The 18639-nt window shown below is 56.1% G+C and overlaps 1 protein-coding gene across 3 annotated transcripts; it reads left to right on the top strand.

The window, feature by feature from the left end:
- Positions 1–1058: 1058 nt before the first annotated feature.
- On the top strand, positions 1059–14598 carry PDLIM2 (PDZ and LIM domain 2). 3 transcript variants are annotated; one of them, XM_086703470.1, is made up of 10 exons: positions 1059–1214; positions 2655–2749; positions 3471–3622; positions 6348–6417; positions 6527–6678; positions 6835–6913; positions 10420–10508; positions 10756–10901; positions 12343–12460; positions 14032–14598. In XM_086703470.1, the coding sequence occupies exons 2-10, from the start codon at positions 2657–2659 to the stop codon at positions 14207–14209; spliced, it is 1077 nt and encodes a 358-aa protein (XP_086559596.1). In that variant the 5' UTR covers positions 1059–1214; positions 2655–2656; the 3' UTR covers positions 14210–14598. The 3 variants fall into 3 exon arrangements, 2 of the variants coding, with proteins under 2 accessions (XP_086559596.1, XP_086559595.1); XR_015250042.1 differs by having other exon boundaries at positions 1074–1229; positions 10664–10901; positions 14032–14171; XM_086703469.1 differs by having other exon boundaries at positions 1075–1229.
- The last annotated feature ends 4041 nt before the right edge of the window (positions 14599–18639 follow it).

The following is an 18639-nucleotide window of genomic DNA, read 5'->3' as shown; positions in this document are numbered from 1 at the left end:
TGCAGAGGGAACCTGGAGGGACTGACTCATACCTGAAGCAGGCAAGTTACAGCTGTGCCCACAGGTGTGCTTCCCTGAAAACAAACCAGCCTGACAGAGACAGTGCAGACTGGAGGCTGGTGGAAGATGCCAGAGCCAGCTCTGGTGGGCCCCGAGGTCTCCAGGGTGAGGGTTGCCAGGTATGGCTCTGGGGAACCATTTGCCAGGTGGTACTGAGCTGGTGCCTGGGGCCTTTCTTCGGCTGTCCTCTCCAGAGCCCTAGAGCCTGGGTTCCAGGTGGTTGGCAGAGGGCTGGCCACATGGGCAGCGAGGGCCAGTGGTGACTGTTGGGGCTGGCCCACCCCAGGCGGGGCAGCAGAGAGCGTGAGGGGAGGGCAGCTAGGAACGGAAAGAGCATCAGCCCGGGAGAGTGCCCAGTGCCCTCCAGCCAGCAGTCTCTCCATCTTTTGGGCCTGGAAGGTCTCCCTGAGCGGAGCAGGCTTGAGAAGCATCTCAAACAGGGAAGCTCTGAGCAGCCCGAAAACCCCAGGAGTCTGCACCACCGACTAGCCGGGGCGCCGGCCGTTGGGGAACGGAGTTGAAGAGGTCCGAGGGGCGGCCGGGGCTGAGGATCTGTGGGTGTCGGGGCTGCATCCTCGCCTGTGTCGGAGCCCGGAGTGGGCGGAGATGCCAGGCGGACCGCAGACATACCCAGCCGGCCCTGCCCCGCCCCAGCCCCGGGTGTGGGGGTGCTCGAGGGGCCCTTCGAAGGCGGGTGGGCGCCACCGGCCTGGGGGAGGTTGGGGGGGAGGGCGCCAGTCTCAGCTGTTTGTGAAGTGGGGCTCGCGACCCGTCACCGGAACGCCTCCGCGGCACCCTCAGGGGGCAGTCGGGAGGAGAAGGGCACCTCGGGGACGACGACCGCGGCCTTCAGGGGGCTCTAGGGAGAGACCCTCCCCCCACCCGCACACCCCCCGCGGGGCGCGGGCCAGGTGGCAGCGCCGGGGCTGGGCTGCGCGGAGGAGGCGTCCTCCCCGGCCAGGGGCGGCGGCAGGGGCGGCTCCGGGATCACATGGGCGGAGGCAGGTCCTGGAGCCCCGGGCGGGCTCTCCCCAGAGTCGGGCAGACGGCGGCAGCGGCGGCAGCGGGAGCGGCGGTGTCTCCACACCTTCCCTCCTTCCCCTCCCTTCCCTACCGGGCCTGGCCTCCCAGCCCGACGAGTGAGAGCGAGCCAGGTGAGCGGGAGCCAGGTGAGCGCGCCCACCTGCGCACCGTCCGCACGGCCGACGAGCTTCCCGGCTCCGGGGACCTCGCAGCTCTGCGCGCCGCGTCCCCTCTGCGCAGCTCTCAGAGCTTTGGCTCTTTCCTCCGCCCACGGCCTGCAGCCTCCCTAGAGGCTGGTGCGCCCCGCGTGCTGAGCTTTCCTGGTCCCGGGCGCTCCTCCTCCAGCCCCCGGCCCGTGGGTACTTTGGCCTCGGAGCACAGAAGGTGCCAGAACTGGGAGAGCCGGGCCGACGGGCTGGGCACCTCCCCGGGGCCCCGGGCGCGGAGTCCACAGGCAGGCTCAAAGGTCTGAGACTCCAAAGCGTCTATGAACCGCCAGGGCCAACCTAGGGACCTAGGCAGGGACCGGGGCTAGTCCGGAGCAAAAGGGGAAGCCAAGGACTGGGGAGAGGGCAGACAGCTCCTCTTGCTTGGGCGTCCTCTGCCCAGGTTCCTAAACACGGGAAGTGGCCCTAGTGTCTTTGATGTTGATTGGCAGCACTTGCAGTCACTGGGCCTCCCCAGGGGCAGCCCCAGGGTGGGTGCTGGGCAGGGTGGTGGCCCAGGCTGGCATTGCAGCTTCCTGCCTGGGTTGGCTCCCAGCTCCATAACTAGAGGCTCAGGAAATCCTACAAGGGCTTGGTGTGCAAGGACACTCCCTTGCCCAGCGGAGGGGGCAGTGAATGGGAGGCCTGTGGCCCCAGCTAGCAGGCAGCATCAATCAGCTCAACCTGCTGGCCACTGCCAGGGGGTGGGTGTGCCCAACTTGGCAGATGAGCCCGTCCTCCTGGCCGGGGCTGTTCAGAGGGCAGCAGGCCCCTGGAGGAGGTGGGAAGCCCAGTCTTGCCTATCTGGATCACATCGCCAGGGGCCAGGCAGGCAGCCAGGAGGCCCCTCTGAAGACTTTGGCCCAGTCCCCATCCAGCCAACTACTTGAAGAGTCTGTGGTGGCATCACCCCCTTGTTTGCTATCACTCCTGTTCCCAGAGTGCTGCCCTCCCCCAGAGTGGGGAGGAAGTACCTTGTGCAGTCAGTTTTGGGGACCGGAAGCCAGCACTGGTGGGACTTAACCTTGTGGTGGGGGAGGGGGAGAGGCAGGAAACCATGACATCTCCTACCACCTGCTAGCCCCTGCCGCCTGTTCTGTGGCAAAAGGCCCTGTGAGGCACCCTAACAGCCTGCCTTTGGGGAGTTGCTTTGCTGAAGATGGTGGTGGTGAAGGGGGAACTCAGAGTCACGGCTTCCCAGGGTGGGGGAAGTGAAACTGGGGGGGGGGGGAGGGAGGGAGTTAGTCACTTCCTCTACCCTCCCCTTCACCCGCCCAGCCCCTGACTGGCTGCTCCCTGGACCTGTCATCCCCTCTCTTTTACCTCTTCCATCACCTTACAGTGTCTCCATCCCTTCTTCCTCAGATATGGCCCTAACAGTGGATGTGGTGGGGCCAGGGCCCTGGGGCTTCCGGATCACCGGGGGCAGGGATTTCCACACACCTATCATGGTGACCAAGGTAAGGGCTAATTCCAGGAGCTAAGGCGGTACTGCCAGAGTTAGGGTCTACCCTGTCTACCTGGTCCCCACAGGCACCTTTCTTTTTTAATTGTGGATCCAGAAGGCCTGCTTCTGGGAGTGTTAGCCTGGGGAGGACCAGGCTCCTGGGCCCTGTTGCCGTGGGGATGTGGTGACCACTTCAGGAGCAGACTACTAGGGAGTGAAAGGGAGCTGGTCCAAGTACAGGGCCTGCTCTTTTCTCCTTGCTCACCAACCCCATACCTGCTGGCAGCCATTTTGGGAGGTTACGAGAACAGGAGCCCCAAGTTCTTGGCAGTTTCCTCTTGACCCAGGCCCAGGCCAGGGAGCATTCATGCAGAAGGCCTGTGTGCAGGCAGCCACCTGCATGGTGTGATTTGCACGGGCAGGGCTCTCTATCCAAAAGTATTTCCAAGCACAGTCCCTGAAACTCTGCCATTTCTTCTGGAGGCCCCTGTTAGAGTGTCAGTGCTGGGGTGGGGGGTGGGGTTCCACTCCAGCTTTTGGAGGGGATTAGCTGATAAGCTAGGCAGACACTGCTGTGCAGAGAGACAAAGGGGGACACAGGCCAGTCTGGTTCAAACCAGGTTCTGTGTTTCTTGGGCAGAACAGAGAGAAATCCCCTCTCCTCCATCCCTACATGAATGTCATCACTGTCTGAGCAGGGGTGCTTCAGACCACTTGCTTCTCATCCCCTCCAGGTAACTGAGAGGAGCAAGGCTGAGGCTGCTGACCTCCGGCCTGGAGACATTATTGTGGCCATCAACGGGGAGAGTGCTGAGGGTATGCTTCATGCTGAGGCCCAGAGCAAGATCCGCCAGAGCCCCTCACCCCTGAGGCTGCAGCTAGACCGGTAGGCCCTCCACCACTGCTGGGCCTGCCAGCATTCTCTTCCCCTCACCAGCCTGCTGCACAGTGGCTGCCCTCACCCCCTGTTCTTAGTCCCAGCCCGGCCTTCCTGGGCCCTTTTGGCTCATCTTTAGATGGTCTAGAGTGGGCTGAGGGGTGTCCCTGTACCTAGCTGGGCATGTAGCCATGGGCAGGGCAGGCTGGCATCAGCCACCTGGATGCCCGGGTTTGACTGGTTCCCAAGTGTGCAGGGCACAGGGTGTGGGCATGAAGTGGGTTGAAGAGGGGAAAGGTGTGCCTTAGGCTGGGTCTCCTGGGCCCCTGCCTCCAAGAGGGGATGGCCTTTGTTCACGTCCTGGGGAGTAGGTTGAGGAGTTTGGAGGCTCATTCCCCAAAGAACCCCTCTGTCCTTCCCCTTTGCCTCTCCAGGCTGTGTTGGTGAAGGCAGATTCCTGGGCTTGGGTTTTCAGTCCAGAAGCCTGGGTTGGGGAGGGGAACAGGTGGCTCCCTGGGGTGGGGCATCATAGTGAGTCACAGGGAAGGAATGCTGGAAGATCCCCCAGCCAGGAGAACCCTCTGGGCGGGCCTTGAACTTGAGTCAGATACCTCCTGCCTCTCTGCCCCCCCCCCTTCCCCACTGGGCTCTCTGGGCCCTGGCTCCATGCCCTCTCTTCACCTCTACCATCCCACAGTGCTGTAGAAGCTGGCTCCCATGATGTCCCGGCCCCTTTAGTGACTCCCTCATGCCACTCAGACTCATGAGTGTTTGCAGGAGTGGGACCCAGACGAGGAGGGTGGAGAGTAGTACCTCATGGCAGCTGGGAAGGGGACCAAAATCTACAAGAGACTGCAGAGTCGGGTGGGGGAGGGACAGGGAGCTGCTGACACCACCATTTCCTCTCAGGTCCCTCTTAGAGGGATCCAGTCCCGTCAGGGAGTGGGCCTGGCCGAGTCCCTCCAAGCCTCCAGCTCCATGTTGGGCAGGTCAAGACTCTCTGCCTCTTCTTTCCCTTGCCCGGCCTGCTCCTAAACCCTCCTAGTCTTCCCCACCTCAGGAAGCCTCTTGAGCACCCAGAGCTCTGTAGCAGGAAGCAGTGCTCTGGACTGGAGCCAAGGCCCAAGCTCCCTTCACTCTGATCCCACACCCCTCCCTGGGGAGGCTGAGGCTGGTGTGTGTGGTGACTGAGGTTCTTGTTGACCTCTCTAGAAGTGGCCAGACAACCAGGATCGGTATAGTGGGATTGGGACATGGCAGGCTCTTTCTCCACCCTCAGCTAGTACCAGCCCTCCAATGTCCTCCTGTTCAAGGCTCCAGTGGGAAGGGCTTTGAAGGGGGTCTCCTGGGGTTCTTCTCTTGCTGGCTGCCTTGGTGATTGGTGGAAAGCTGGGCCTGCTTGTTGCCCTGGCTCTCCAGGTCCTGCAGGAAGGGGGGCTGGCTCCACCCTTTGTTTTACGGAGAAATGTTTAGAAGGGACCATGGAGCACCTGGGTGCCTCAGTTGGTTAAGCATCTGACTCTTGATTTTGGTTCAGATCATGATGTCACAGTTAGTGAGTTCAAGCCCTACATCAGGCTCTCCACTGACAGTGTGGAGCCTGCTTGGGATTCTCTCTCTCTTCCTCTCTCTTTGACCTCCCTCATGCAGCACACGTGCTCCCTCCCTCTCTCTCTCTTCTCTCTCTCTCTCTCTCTCTCTCACTCAAGAATAAATAAATTAAAAAAAAAAGAAGAAGAAGAAGAAGGGACCAGGAATGATCCTCCCCAAGATATTCCAGCCATTAGCAGCAAAGCTGGTGGGGAATAGCCTCTGGCTGGGCAGAGGAGAGTGAGCAGCTGGCCCAGCCATTGTTGGGCTTTAGGAAACTCACTTTCCTTCTCTAGGCTTCAGTTTTTCTATGGGTGAAAGATAAAGAATTATTTATGTGAAATCAGCAATCTTCCCCAAAGTTGATCTACAAGCTGATGCTGACCAGTGACAAAGTCTGTATGAAATTAAAAAAAAAAAAAAGGAAAGAAAGAAAGGAAGGAAGGAAGGAAGGAAGGAAGGAAGGAAGGAAGGAAGGAAGGAAAAGAAAAAGGCCTCTGGGCTGGCTCAGTCAGTGGAGCATGTGACTTTTCATCTCAGGGTCATGAGTTTGAGCCCCACCCCACATTGGGCACAGAGATTACTTCAAAAAAAAAAAAAAAAAGGGCACCGGTGTGGCTCAGTCGGTTAAGCATCTGATTCTCGATTTTGGCTCAGGTCAGGATCTCACAGTTCATGAGTCTGAGCCCCGTGTGAAGGCCCAGAATGGGGCCTCACTTCAGGCTCCAAGCTGATAGTGCCTATGGATCCTGCTTGGGACTCTCCTGCCTCTCTCTGCCCCTCCCCCGCCTGCACCCTCCCTCTCAAAATAAATAAATAAGTAAACTTTAAAAAACAGAAAAGAAAAAAAAAAGACAAGAGATAATAGGAGTTTTTACTAAAATTGAATTTATTGAACTTTTCGCTGAAATTCTACATACTGATGCTAAACCTTCCATTCCTTTGAGAAATGATGGTAGTTGTTAACAATAGTTGTTTGTTTTCAATTTGGCAAAGTTGAAATTTGACAGCCTGATGTCCAAATGTTTTGAACCTCGTACTAATCTTGAGAATCTTGCGGGAACAGCTGCAATCTGTGGCCCTTATCCTGTTAGTGGGGGGCCAGGACCCCTGTGACTTGCCTCCCCCCCTACCCTCTCCTCAGGTCTCGGGCTGCTTCCCCCCAGGAGACCAATGGGGAAAGCTCTGTGGAAGGGCTGGCGACTCGCTTCCAGGTAGGATGGTGCCTTCTGCGGGGAACTCCAGCACCCCAAAATGAGGGGAGACCTGAGGGGCAGGGCTGGTAGGGGACGGGTACCCCCTTCTCAGTCCTTCTCTCCACAGGGCTCCGTGAGGACGCACACTGACAGCCAGTCCTCCCTGAGGTCTTCCTGCTCCAGCCCAGTCTTTTCCAGCCCCCAGCCCGGCAGCCCGTTCTCTGCCCTGCCCCCCACCAGCCCGCAGGCCCTCCCTGGAGAGACCGTTGTCAGCCGCAGGTGAGCCCAGGGGGTGAGCACCACGGCCACAGGGTCTGGACCAGGCCTCTCAGGCTGAGTAACTGGGTTTAGGGGAGTTTGAGGGTACCCTCCTCTTCCCTGAGGCAGGCTGGGTGGGACGCCCGGCACACACATCATCCATTTCCCCCATTTCAGTTTCCAGAGCCTGGCACATTCCCCGGGATTGGCTGCTGCTGACCGCTTTTCCTACGGGGGCCACCCCAGAAGTCGACCGGTGAGAATACCTGGTGGGGAGGATAGATCCTCCCGTCCTGGCTGGTTGCCAGTGGCACCCATTGGGCTGCAGATGGCGGGTCCCACCTGGGCAACCAGCGCCTCATCTCTTAGCAACAAGCATGCCCCTCTCCTGAGCCAGAAGGCCACTGTGTCTGGTGGTAGGCCACACTTCCTGTGCCTGGGGCCCTGCCCTGCCAGTCCCAGGTGGCCTTCTACCTCTTATACTCCCATTTGCCGCCTCCCCCCTTCTGCTAGCTTCCTCCCTTCCTGAGTGTTTCTCTTGGGCCAGGGCTGAAATAGTTTTGCTGCTGTTGTTGGGATGGTTCCCTCTGGCTCTGGCTGCATCTCTTGAACACATTCCTCCCCATTCCAAGCCCCATGCCTGCCCCCAACTCCCATCACCCATCCCCCTTCCTCCTTGTCTGACTCAGCCCAGAGAACCACCAATGGGACTGTGGTTCTGCCTCAAGTAGCACTTGGCTTACTCTCTGTCTGCCCCTCTCCCTGCTCTTCTACCCTGGATGCCCCCCTCTCAGGTCCCACTGTGAACTAGTGACAGCCTTCCCCCCCCCCCTCCACCTCCCTTAGCATTTCTCCTCTCTAAGGGCAGGGGTGGTGAGGAAGTGAGGGACTGAGTCGGCCAACAGTCCTGGGCCACAGCTGCTGGGGGCAGAGTTGGTGGGGGGCATGTCCAGCCTTTGGGGTGAAAGGGATGAGGCCCAGCTGCTGGAATCCTACCTCCGGTTGATTCTGCATTCCAGAAAGCAGAGTCTTTGGAGATGGCTGGGGGAGGGAATTAGAAACTGGGGGCTCTGGAGAAGGAAGGAGTGGGCTTCACTGGGGGCTGCACAGTAGGGGCTCCCCAGTGGCCTGCTATGGGCCCACCAGGTGGCCTGCCAGGCAATGTGGGCATAGAAATCCATTCAATAAGATCCCCGTCTTTAAAGAATTTAAAATGCAGTTGGGGAGATAAGACAAACATGTAAAGCAGTTTTGGAACAATTAAGTACTAAACAGTGTGGTCTTAATTATAAAAGCAGGAGGCATTCTGGGAGGGGAGAGATGAATGTGGGCTGGGTGGCCTGAGAAGGCTTTGTCAGGAATTTTGCTGGACGTCAGAGGTAGGACCGGGTAGGGTTTAGATTAGAGAATGATAAGCCAGGGAGACGGGAAAGCAGTGTGTAAGCAAGACCTGGCGTGTTTGGGCCCGGTGAGGGGGGGCTTCTCTGGGAGATCTTTGGGCTGAGACCAGTGGGGAATGTGCTTGGCCCAGGGCGTGGCTGGAGAGGGCCCATCCATCTTGGCCTTCTTCCTTGTGGTGTCCCAAACTTGGGCAAAGGGGAGATGCTGGTGGTACAGGGAGTGTCTCCCAAAGCAGCAGCAACACCTTGGAACCTGTTAGAAATGCAAATTTCCAGGCCTCAGCCTGGGCTTACTGAATCAGATGCAGGGGTGAGGGTGTGGACAGGGGGACCGGTCTGTGTTTTAAGGAGGCTTCAGGGATCTGATGCATCCAAAGATTCGAGGACCACCCATGTGGTGTAAACAGGAGCCCTGGGCCGGGTGGCAGGGAGACTTGGGTTAGTCCCACTCTACCATCTAACCTTGGATAAGCAGTCCCCATGCACCAGGTTCCCTTCTTTGGCCCCAAGGACCGTGATCATTCCTTCAACAAATTTTTATTGAGCAGTTGCTTTGTGTCAGGCACCCTTCCCAGGCTCTGGGGATGCGTTGGTGGATAAACAGATATTCCTAATCCAATGAAGTTTGCATTCTGGTCTGCCAGTGAGGCTGTGGTCAGATGGTGTGGGAGTGTCGGGGTCCCACACTTCCCTCTTGGGAGTCACTGTGTACTTTTAGCACCTTAAAGACTCTAAGAAGTCCCATGAGAAATAGATTTAATTTTATTAGTTGTCTAAACTTGTTTAACTATAGAATTTCTCCTGGAATCCCCCCACCCCAACCTGCCACTCACTTATTAACATCCCTGTGTTCCCCAGAACACATGTTGAAGGGTGTTGGCCACAGATGAGCTCTTGTTGGGCAGGTGGACAGCTTTGCTGGACTTGGAGATGAAAGGTTCCTTTTGTGAAGGCAGGTATCCCTGGCTGACTAGGATGGAGGGAGGGAAGAACTTTCTCCAGTAAGGGAGTTGGGCTCCTCTCTCTCAGGGCACAGTGGTCTGGAAGGAGGAAGGGGGTTAGAGGTGAGTGTAGATGAGGTGTCTGCCGTGGCCATGATTTTGCTGCTGGCTTTCGAGCTGGCTGAGGCTGCGCTCAGTCCAAGGCACAGGACACCACCAGCCTCCATAGTACCCTTCTGGAAACTGGAAGTTGCCACCTCTGGGTAGGTACACGCCTTGCTGAGCAGATGTGAAGACAGCACCCCTCTGGCTGGCATGAGAACTTGGCTTACAAAGGGAGCCTGGGCGGATTTCTCCCTGCGAGCCGCTGCCCCTGTGCAGGGCACATGCTGGCTCAGGACAGCGAGATGGGATGTCGTTCTTAAGTAACTGGTGCTGACTGTCCTTCCTGAGGAAATTATCTTACCGTCTGTCAGTTGACCGCAGGCCACCAAGTGTAGGAGGAATGTAGACTGGGGGAAGACGGCTGGGGGAGTGAGGGTCTGGGGCTTTCTTCTCAAAACTCTGCAGTTTCTGTTTTTAGCTTTAAAATCCATGCAGTTTTACCATTTGACCCCATAACTTGTCCTTGATTTTGAATTTTAAAATGGAAGAAAGCTGGCTTTCCAGGGAAATGTGCCCTCAGCTAGTGCACGGTGGCCTGTCTTTTTGTCTCTGGGGTTCCCCTTTCCGTGGGGGATGGCTGTGGAGAGGGGGCAGGGTAGTAGGGGAGGGTGCAGAGGTGCATGCCAGAAAGCAGAGCAACAATGAGGTTGAAGGCAAGATTTCCAGGTAGACGGCAAGTGAAAAGAGCCCAAGATGGATAGCACACACCTGGGGAGGGGGAGCCGCTGCTGGGGTGTGGGTCCAGAATGGGCCTGGCCCCCAAGGCTCCATGGGGCAGAATTAGACCTCCAGGGCAGCCAGAAGAGGCTGGTCAGCCCAGACCCCGGGGCCCTCTTAGGAGAGGAAGTGTGTGTAGGAGAGAGGTCCCTTGTGCTGCCCCATCCCTGACTCCAAGACAGGTCCTTGGGCCCTTCACTCCATCCCTTTGTGTTTTCTTCTCACTGCAAAAGCATCTGCTTTCTTCCTCTCTGCTTGTTCTGCCCCTTGCCCAATCTCCTTGCAGAAACTTCACACCTCCATAGTTGGGTGCTGGCCTCTCTCCCCTTCTGGGAATGAGCAGAACACTCCCTAGTGCCCCGAGGGTAGGATTTGGTGTATTGGGCCCTTGCGCCTGAGGGCCTGTTGGTCAGCAAGAGCTGGGGGCCCTCTGGTGTCGGGCCTGGGGAACAGCCGGGCTTGGCTCGGCAGCCCAGACGGGTGTGCGGGCCAAAGGCTCCAGCCACTGACTCCTCCCCTGGTGCCTCTCTGTCCCACAGGCCAGCCTCACCCGCGCCGCGGCTGGTGACTCGGCTGTGCTGGTGCTGCCGCCTTCCCCGGGTCCCCACTCCTCCAGTCCCAGACTCAGGTACCCGGTGGACTCCGGAGGGTGGGGTGGAATCCTGGAGGGCCTGGGAGGGGCAGGAGACAGATTGGCTTTCCAGAGAGGGATTTGGGCAGGGGGAGGTCCCCGGCCACTTTAAGCCCATTTGGCTTTCCTCTGAATCCTCTGAATTCCCTCAGAATGCCTTCCCCTGGACACTCTTTCCCTGCCTTCTTGCTGGTCCTCATACCCGGGAAGGAACCCTCACTCCTGGCCGCTCCTGTCCCTGCAGTGTGGACTCAGAGGGGGGAAGCCGCCTTCTGGAGGAGGATTCAGAAGTCTACAAGATGCTGCAGGAAAATCGTGAGGGGCGGGTGGCCCCCCGACAGTCCAGCTCCTTTCGGCTCTTGCAGGAGGCTCTGGAGGCTGAAGAGAGAGGTGAGCCCCTTGGGGGCTTGGTGCAGGAAGGAGATTCCTGCAGGATACCCCTGGACCCTGACTGGACATGATACAGAACAAATATTTCCTAAATGCTCATCATAGGAATAGGCTCCAAGGGAGTCCCTGTACTAAAGGAGCTTTCAGTCTGGTGGGTGTTGTAGGGGTGGACCCAGAGGTGCTGGCTGGGGTCAGGAAAGTGCCAAGGGGGAATGAGAAAGGTGGGTGGTGGGCCCTGTGGGGGCTGGGTCTCCAGGGTGGGCTTCGTAGAGGAAGATGGATTTGACTTGACCCTTGAAGAAAGATCAAGATTTTAACAAAGGGCCTTAAGATGGTGGCAGAGAGCGCCGTGGCATGCAGTGGTTGGCAGCTGGAGGGCTTTGGTATGGGAGCGAGAGAGAACAGAGGGGCCTGGCAGCATGGAGGGTGGTCTCAGAGGTTAAGTCCTGGCCTCACGTGCCAGGCTGAGGAGTGCCCTCACCTAGAAGGGCTGGTTAAATGATGCCAGGCAGTGCATCAGAGGCTGAAGTGCATAAGAGATATGGGCTCTTGCCAGCCATTCAGTTGTTCGCTCGACAGACATTAACTGTGCCTGTCTGATGGGCCAGTGATGTGCAGAGTGTGGAGGCTGAGGGCAGACAGATAGGCCCACCCAGCGCCTGAGGTGTGGTCAGTGCTGCAGTTGTACTGTGTGTGTTGGAGGGGCACCGGCCTAGTCCAGGGGAGAGATGAGAAAGCCTGGCCTGGGCAGTGGCTTCCGGGAGGCAGAGGATGGGACATTCAGGACTACGGGATCAGCAGCCTCGCCAGCACAGTATTTGGTGGCTGGCTCCAACTCTGACACTTAGCTCCGGGGGTGTTCACTGGGGTCAGGGTGAAACGGTTTGGAGCAGACCTTGCGCATCATGACCCGGAGGCCTTGGCAGGCCCCGGGAGAGGCCCCGGGGTGAGGGGAGTGCAGACGGTCAGTGGCTTCACCGCTGGAGTCCCGGAGCCCTTGGCTGCAAACAGGGACCGTACCGCCCAGTAACATCTGTGCTTCATCTTCGTGTTGTTCCAAGGCTCGCATGCAACTGTGCCCATAAGAACCCTTTGAAAACTTTATAAAGGTGTTGTGGCGCTGTTACTATCTATCAGCAGCATCTTTTAATCAATATCACCATGCCTGCTTGGCGGGACGTGGGAGGCACCGCGCAGACACTCCTCAGGTTGCCCCAGCTTGGGCCAACTCAGCCTCAGCCAGGGAGCTGCCATGATCAGTCCCTTCCTCCATTACCCACCCGCCTTCACCCCCAGTGTCACTTCAGGGGTCTGCATGGAAGCGCACCTTTTAGAAGTCTCCTGGGAACCGTGCTAGCGGAGTGTGAGTGAGTAAACACAGCCCGGGTGCCGCGGCCAGTGGACGAGCTCTGATGTGTCCGTCTGCCCCCACCCCTCCCAGGTGGCACACCTGCCTTCCTGCCCAGCTCGCTGAGCCCCCAGTCCTCCCTGCCCACCTCCAGGGCCCTGGCCACCCCGCCCAAGCTCCACACGTGTGAGAAGTGCAGCACCAGCATTGTGTGAGTGTCTACGGCCTGGGAGGCAGGCACACCCTGACAGGGCGGTGTGGGGCGGGGCAGGGCACGGGATGCCCCCGGGGGGAGTCAACACCAGTCAGGGACCCTGGAGGGGTGTTTCCACAGCAGACCTGTGATGGGCTATGTTGGTTATTTTATTTTTTATTTATTTTTTTTTTAAATTTTTTTTTTCAACGTTTATTTATTTTTGGGACAGAGAGAGACAGAGCATGAACGGGGGAGGGGCAGAGAGAGAGGGAGACACAGAATCGGAAACAGGCTCCAGGCTCTGAGCCATCAGCCCAGAGCCCGACGCGGGGCTCGAACTCACGGACCGCAAGATCGTGACCTGGCTGAAGTCGGACGCTTAACCGACTGCGCCATCCAGGCGCCCCTATGTTGGTTATTTTAATCCTTCTTAAAATGTCTTGCTGGCTTCTTCCTGCCGTATCCCCTTCTCCCTGATTTCTTCCTCCCTCCTGGGAGGAGTAAGAAACGACGCTTCTGATTTCTCTGCAATAATCTCAAGGCCTCTAGAGATCTGCCTCTAGATGCGGTGCCTCCTCCTGGAAAATTTTGCTCTTGCCCCTTCCTCACCCCCTTTGGAAAGGGATGACTTTTCCAGAGGTAGGTTCATTTTTCCTCACAGGGTGGCATTGTAATGCAGCCACATTCTCTGGAAAAGTGCTGAAAGTCCACCCGCTCCGCCATAAATTTCTTACATGCCATGATGACGGTCAGATGACTCACCTTAGGCAAATCCCTTAGCCTCTGCAGGCTTTACTGTCTCAGCTCCAGAATGGGATACTATGCATGCCTGCCGTGCAGACACAAGGGAAGTGTTGTATGTGGTGGTTCTCAAAGAGCAGCTGCACAGTCCCTGAGGACTTGTTAGAGGGACTGCTGGCCTGTACCCCAGAGTTTCCTCTTCAGGAGGTCTCTGGCCCCAGCATTTGCATTTCCAACTTGTCCTCAGGTGATGTAGTGCTATGGTCCCGGTACCTGGGACCACACCCAGAGGACCACTGCTCCATTAACAGCCCAGATAATTCAGGACGAGTTTATTTGCCTTTGTGTAAAGGAGAAACAGCTTTAAAAAATTTTTTTTTTTAATGTTTATTTATTTTTGAGAGAGAGAGGAAGAGAAAGAGAGAGCGTTAGAGGGGGAGGGGCAGAGAGAGAGGGAGACACAGAATCTGAAGCAGGCTCCAGGCTCTGAGCTGTCAGCAGAGAGCCCAACATGGGGCTCAAACTCATGAACCACAAGATCATGACCTGAGCCAAAGTGGGATGCCCAACCAACTGAGCCACCCAGGTGCCCCCCTTTTCTTTAAAAAATTAGAAGTCCCAGAGGTGGTGGTTGGGGGTTATTGAAGTGAGATTCCTGAAGGAAGGCTTGGGGAGTCCAGTGTCTGAGATTTGGGGATCTTTCCAGGTCCTGACTGTGGGCCTGGAACTGGCCAGGAACTAGGCTCCCCGGGAATGAGAATGGCAGCATCATGCTATCACCCTGCCTTCCCCCACCCCCACTCTCCCCCAGGCTAATGGTTCTCCCCTCTGCATTGCCCCTGCAGGAACCAGGCTGTGCGCATCCAGGAGGGGCGGTACCGCCACCCAGGCTGCTACACCTGTGCGGACTGTGGGCTGAACCTGAAGATGCGTGGGCACTTTTGGGTCGGAGACGAGCTGTACTGCGAGAAGCATGCCCGTCAGCGCTACTCCTCGCCCCCCGCCCTCAGCTCCCACGCCTGAGTACCCGGCTAGGTTCTCAACCTGCTCTAGACCGCGTAGGCACCTGTACACCAATAGCAAGTTGGCATGGAAGGGTGGTGGTTGGTGGTGGGGCCCCTGCCTCCAGGCTGGGTGAGGCTAGAGCCTGGGACCTGTGATGGGCTGTGGATGAGGACAGCCTCACCATCCCAGGCCTCTGCTAGATACTCACTTCCTCCTGTAGAACAGGCTGTACACCAAAGTGTGAGGTGGGCACTGCATTGGATATCTTTGTGCAACAGGGATTAAGCAGGTTGGGATACAGAGATAAATATGTAGAAAGAGAGGGATAGGTCAGAGGTTAAAGGTATTCACTCTGTAAAGTTTTCAGCATATGAACTCTATAAATATACATATATGGATGAAACAAAGTAGCTCTTTCCTCTTCTTCTCTGCCTCTGCCCCTGGGGATGAACTCTGTCTACCACTGGGCAAAGAGTTTTTATTGACATAATTTTCCCCCTTTATTCCCCACATCCCCAAACCTTACCAAACCTTACCAGGTGCTTCACCACATGACACCCTCTAATGAAGAGGCTTGCATTTTTTATTTTATTTATTTATTTATTTATTTAAGTTTATTTATTTTAAGAGAGACAGAGACAGAGACAGAGACAGCATGAGTGGAAAGGGCACAGAGAGAGAGAGAGGGGGAGACAGAGAATCCCCAAGTAGGGTCTGCACTGGCAGAGCCCGACGCAGAACTCAATCCCACCAACTGTGAGATCATGACCTGAGCCAAAACCAAGAGTCAGATGCTTAACCAACTGAGCCACCCAGGTGCCTCTAAAGATTTTATTTATTTTATTTATTTTTATTTTTTTAACATTTATTTATTTTTGAGACAGAGAGAGACAGAGCATGAACAGGGGAGGGTCAGAGAAAGAGGGAGACACAGAATCTGAAACAGGCTCCAGGCTCTGAGCTGTCAGCACAGAGCCCGACGCGGGGCTCGAACCCACAGACCGCGAGATCATGACCTGAGCCGAAGTTGGATGCTTAACCGACTGAGCCACCCAGGCGCCCCTAAAGATTTTATTTTTAAGTAATCTCTGCACCCTGTGTGGGGCTTAACTTACAACCCCATGATTAAGAGTTGCATGCTCCATCAACTGAGCCCACCAGGTGCCCCTCCTGGACTCTTTTATAAAGATGCCAGTTTTACTGGGATAATCTCTGGTACTTTAGAGGAATGAGTTTCTTATCCGGAGCCTGGAGAAGAGGAGGAATGCCAGAGGGCAGGCAGCAAACAGGAGGCAGGTCCAGATGTCCATGCTATCCAGGCCTGGCTCAGTGACAGTCTCATGCTCCACCAGCACTGGCTGGGCTGGCATTCGGTGCCCCTCGCTCTACTTGGGGTGAATGCTGCCAGCCCAGCTGACCTACCCAGATGAGCTGGGTGGGCAGGAGAGGGGGCAACATGTAGAGTATCTTTTGCACTCCCCCAAGGCTGTCTGCACGCACTTAAGAAAGATAATCACCAGCAATAACCTTGAACTGGGCTGCAGGTTAGTCTTGCCTGGGAAGCATACACCAGAGGAGCCCCACCCTGAAGGACCTACCCCCCAAAGGTCCTCACATCCAAGCCAGGCTTGCTCTGTATGTCCCTTCCTTGGGAGACCCTGCTGGCTTCAGTGGTAGTTGATTTGAAAAACAAACAAACAAACAAACAAACAAAAAACCCAGAAACAAAAATAATGGGTGACTAGTGTTAGGTGTGCCTGCCCTCAGGTATGTTTGAGTTGACACAGGGGGCAGTGGTCCCCTACCAGGTTTTAGGCTTGATTCACCCACCACCCCCAGTCCTAATCTCAGAGACATTTCAGAAAGGTGCATGAGTACTCCAGACCCACCCTGTTCCCCAGTTAGCCTGAGGAATGGGTCACAGCCTCAGCTTTATTTTCACAGAAAAGATCAAAGCTGGGCTCCAGAGGGTGTTTATGCTGTCTGGTTCTTTTGGGAAGGAATCTCGGTGGACTGTTGGTGTCGGCTCCTCAGGCACCTGTTGATATAATTTACACCTTGATTTAACTGTCTCACCTTTTGCCTGGATGGCTGCCTTTATTTTCATAGAAAAGATCAAGGCTTTCTGTGGTTCAGGAGTGGGTGGGGCCAGAACTTTGGTCGGCAATGGGATAGTCTCCTTGACGCCACCTAGTGTCAGATGTAGCCCATGGCCGGGGAGAATGCCTGCAAAAGGGGAATTCACCCCTCTGGAAACACCTGGGTCCTGGCACAGTGAGAATACAGAAATCTACTCCTGAAGGTAATAGTCAAGTGGCAGCCACTGAGCTGGCATGAATGAAATAATACTACATGGCAATGAGTGCTAAGAGCGGATGCGGCACATTCAGGCATGCCCTATGCCCTGTGAGAACAGAGCAGAGACCATCTGTGTGTAAGGACGAACAGGACTTGGGCAGGTGGAGGAGACAAACATCCACTGCCAGGGGTGAGTGCAGGTGGAATGCTCAGTTTAGGGCAGCGGCTGAAGGAGGTACCAAGAGAAGACTGGAAAGGGAGATGGGAGCCTTGAATGCCAGAAGAAATGGTTTGACTTCACCTTGAGGCTCAGGGAACATTTTGAAAATTTTAAGCAGGCAAGTGACAGGTTGGAAAGGGTGGGTTGGAATATGAACATGGTGGGCCAGCGGTGTTCTGAGGAGTAGAGGAGAAGAAGTAGGGAATGAAGACCCTTGTGAAATGGGTATGCCTGGGAGTTGTTGAATGCCTTTCGAAGGCTGGACGGATTCAGGCTGAAATCCGCCTCTTTAGTTGTGGCAGGCAGCTCTCCTCCCAGGGGTCGGAGGGTTTCAGAGTGCTTTGCGGCTACACAGCCAGCTCGAGCTTGGGGGCAAACTTCTTTGGGAGATGGGAGTTATTAGTCAAACCCATTTGTCAAAGAAGCTTGCAGTCTTTGATCTTTTACCCCTGCCCTCAACCCCACCCCAAGCCAGCTGTGAGCACCCACCCCCTGTGTCCCAGTGGTGGGGGGGAGACATCACCTAATTTTTTTAACCTTTATTTTTGAGAGAGAAAGAGAGAGAGTGCAGGTGGGGGAGGGGCAGAGAGAGGGGGACAGAGTGGGTTCTGTCTTGACAGCAGCGAGCCTGATGCGGGGCTGGAACTCACAAACTGTGAGATCATGACCTGAACTAAAGTCGGATGCTCAACTGACTGAACCCCCTGGGCTCCCTGAGAGACCACCTAATTATATGACTGCAATTTATCCAGTACTGTACCCTCTACTTTTTTTTTTTTTTTTTTTTGGCATTTTGGGGAATAACCTCAGAAATGATGACAGATTCAAGTTAGAGGTTCCCAGGGAGAGCATCTAAGATAGCCACCTTCAGTTAGAGATGGGAAGGTGACATTCCTAAGTTACAAAGGTAGATAATTCTTTTTTTTAAATAATTTTTTCATGTTTATTTATTTTTGAAAGAGAGAGCGAGAGAGCATGAGTGGGAGAGGGGCAGAGAGAGAAGGAGACACAGAATCCGAAGCAGGCTCCAGGCTCCCAGCTGTCAGCACAGAGCCCGACTCAGGGCTCGAACTCACGAGCTGTGAGATCATGACCTGAGCTGAAGTTGGATGCTTAACTGACTGAGACACCCAGGCGCCCCACAAAGGTAGATAATTCTAACAGCACGAAATTTTGAGTGCTTTAATCACCTACCTACAGAGGTAGGTATTCCTTGTTCTGTAAATGAAGAAACTGCGGACAGGGAGGAAAGTGACTGGTCCGAGGACTCCTACTTGGTAAGGGGGTGTGCATGCTGGGGAAGGAACCTGGAGTCTGAATTCTGAATTTCTGGTGTGGGGTGGGGGCTCTTGGCCCTCCATCACCAGAGGCTGCCTTCCAGGCCACAGGGAGGTCACCATGGCTCCCAGCCATCTCTGCTCTGGCAGGAGCTGCCCTCTGCCTTCTTGGCTTTGCCCTTCCTCCCACAGGGCATAGCTCAGTGCTGAGCTTGCAGGAAATGTGCTTCCTGAAGCTGGGACTTCCCCATGGAGGTGGAGGGGCAGCTGGGCATCCCTGGCCTCAGCCTAGGGAATGACTCTGCTCAGCCACCATGCATCTCAGGAACTCAGGGCAGCTGCTCACCCATCAGGTGGGCAGCGAGGGTGTGGCTGTGCTCTGGGCACACGGCTGCTCCAGTCAGGGCCGCTCCAGTCAGGGCCGCAGAAGGCAGATGGGAGGGAAGGGTGTGGCCCCCAGCGAGGGATCCCCAGCACGATGAGGGCTCAGGCACATCTACATGGGGGTCAGGCAGTGCAGGAGCCCACCACCCGGAAGGGAGTGTGCTTGGGTGTGTGTTGTGGGGGTGGGGGTTCTTTTGAGCCCACACAAAGCCTTGTGCTGAGACACCACATTCCTGCTGGCTGGGCTTCCTGTTCCAGATGCATTCTTG

Source organism: Puma concolor, chromosome B1 (assembly GCF_028749965.1).
Source record: "Puma concolor isolate L17-30 chromosome B1, mPumCon1.1.hap2, whole genome shotgun sequence".
NCBI classification, from domain to species: Eukaryota; Metazoa; Chordata; class Mammalia; order Carnivora; family Felidae; genus Puma; species Puma concolor.
The sequence above is the reverse complement of the archived record's forward strand: the minus strand, read 5'-3'. Positions and strand labels throughout refer to the sequence as shown.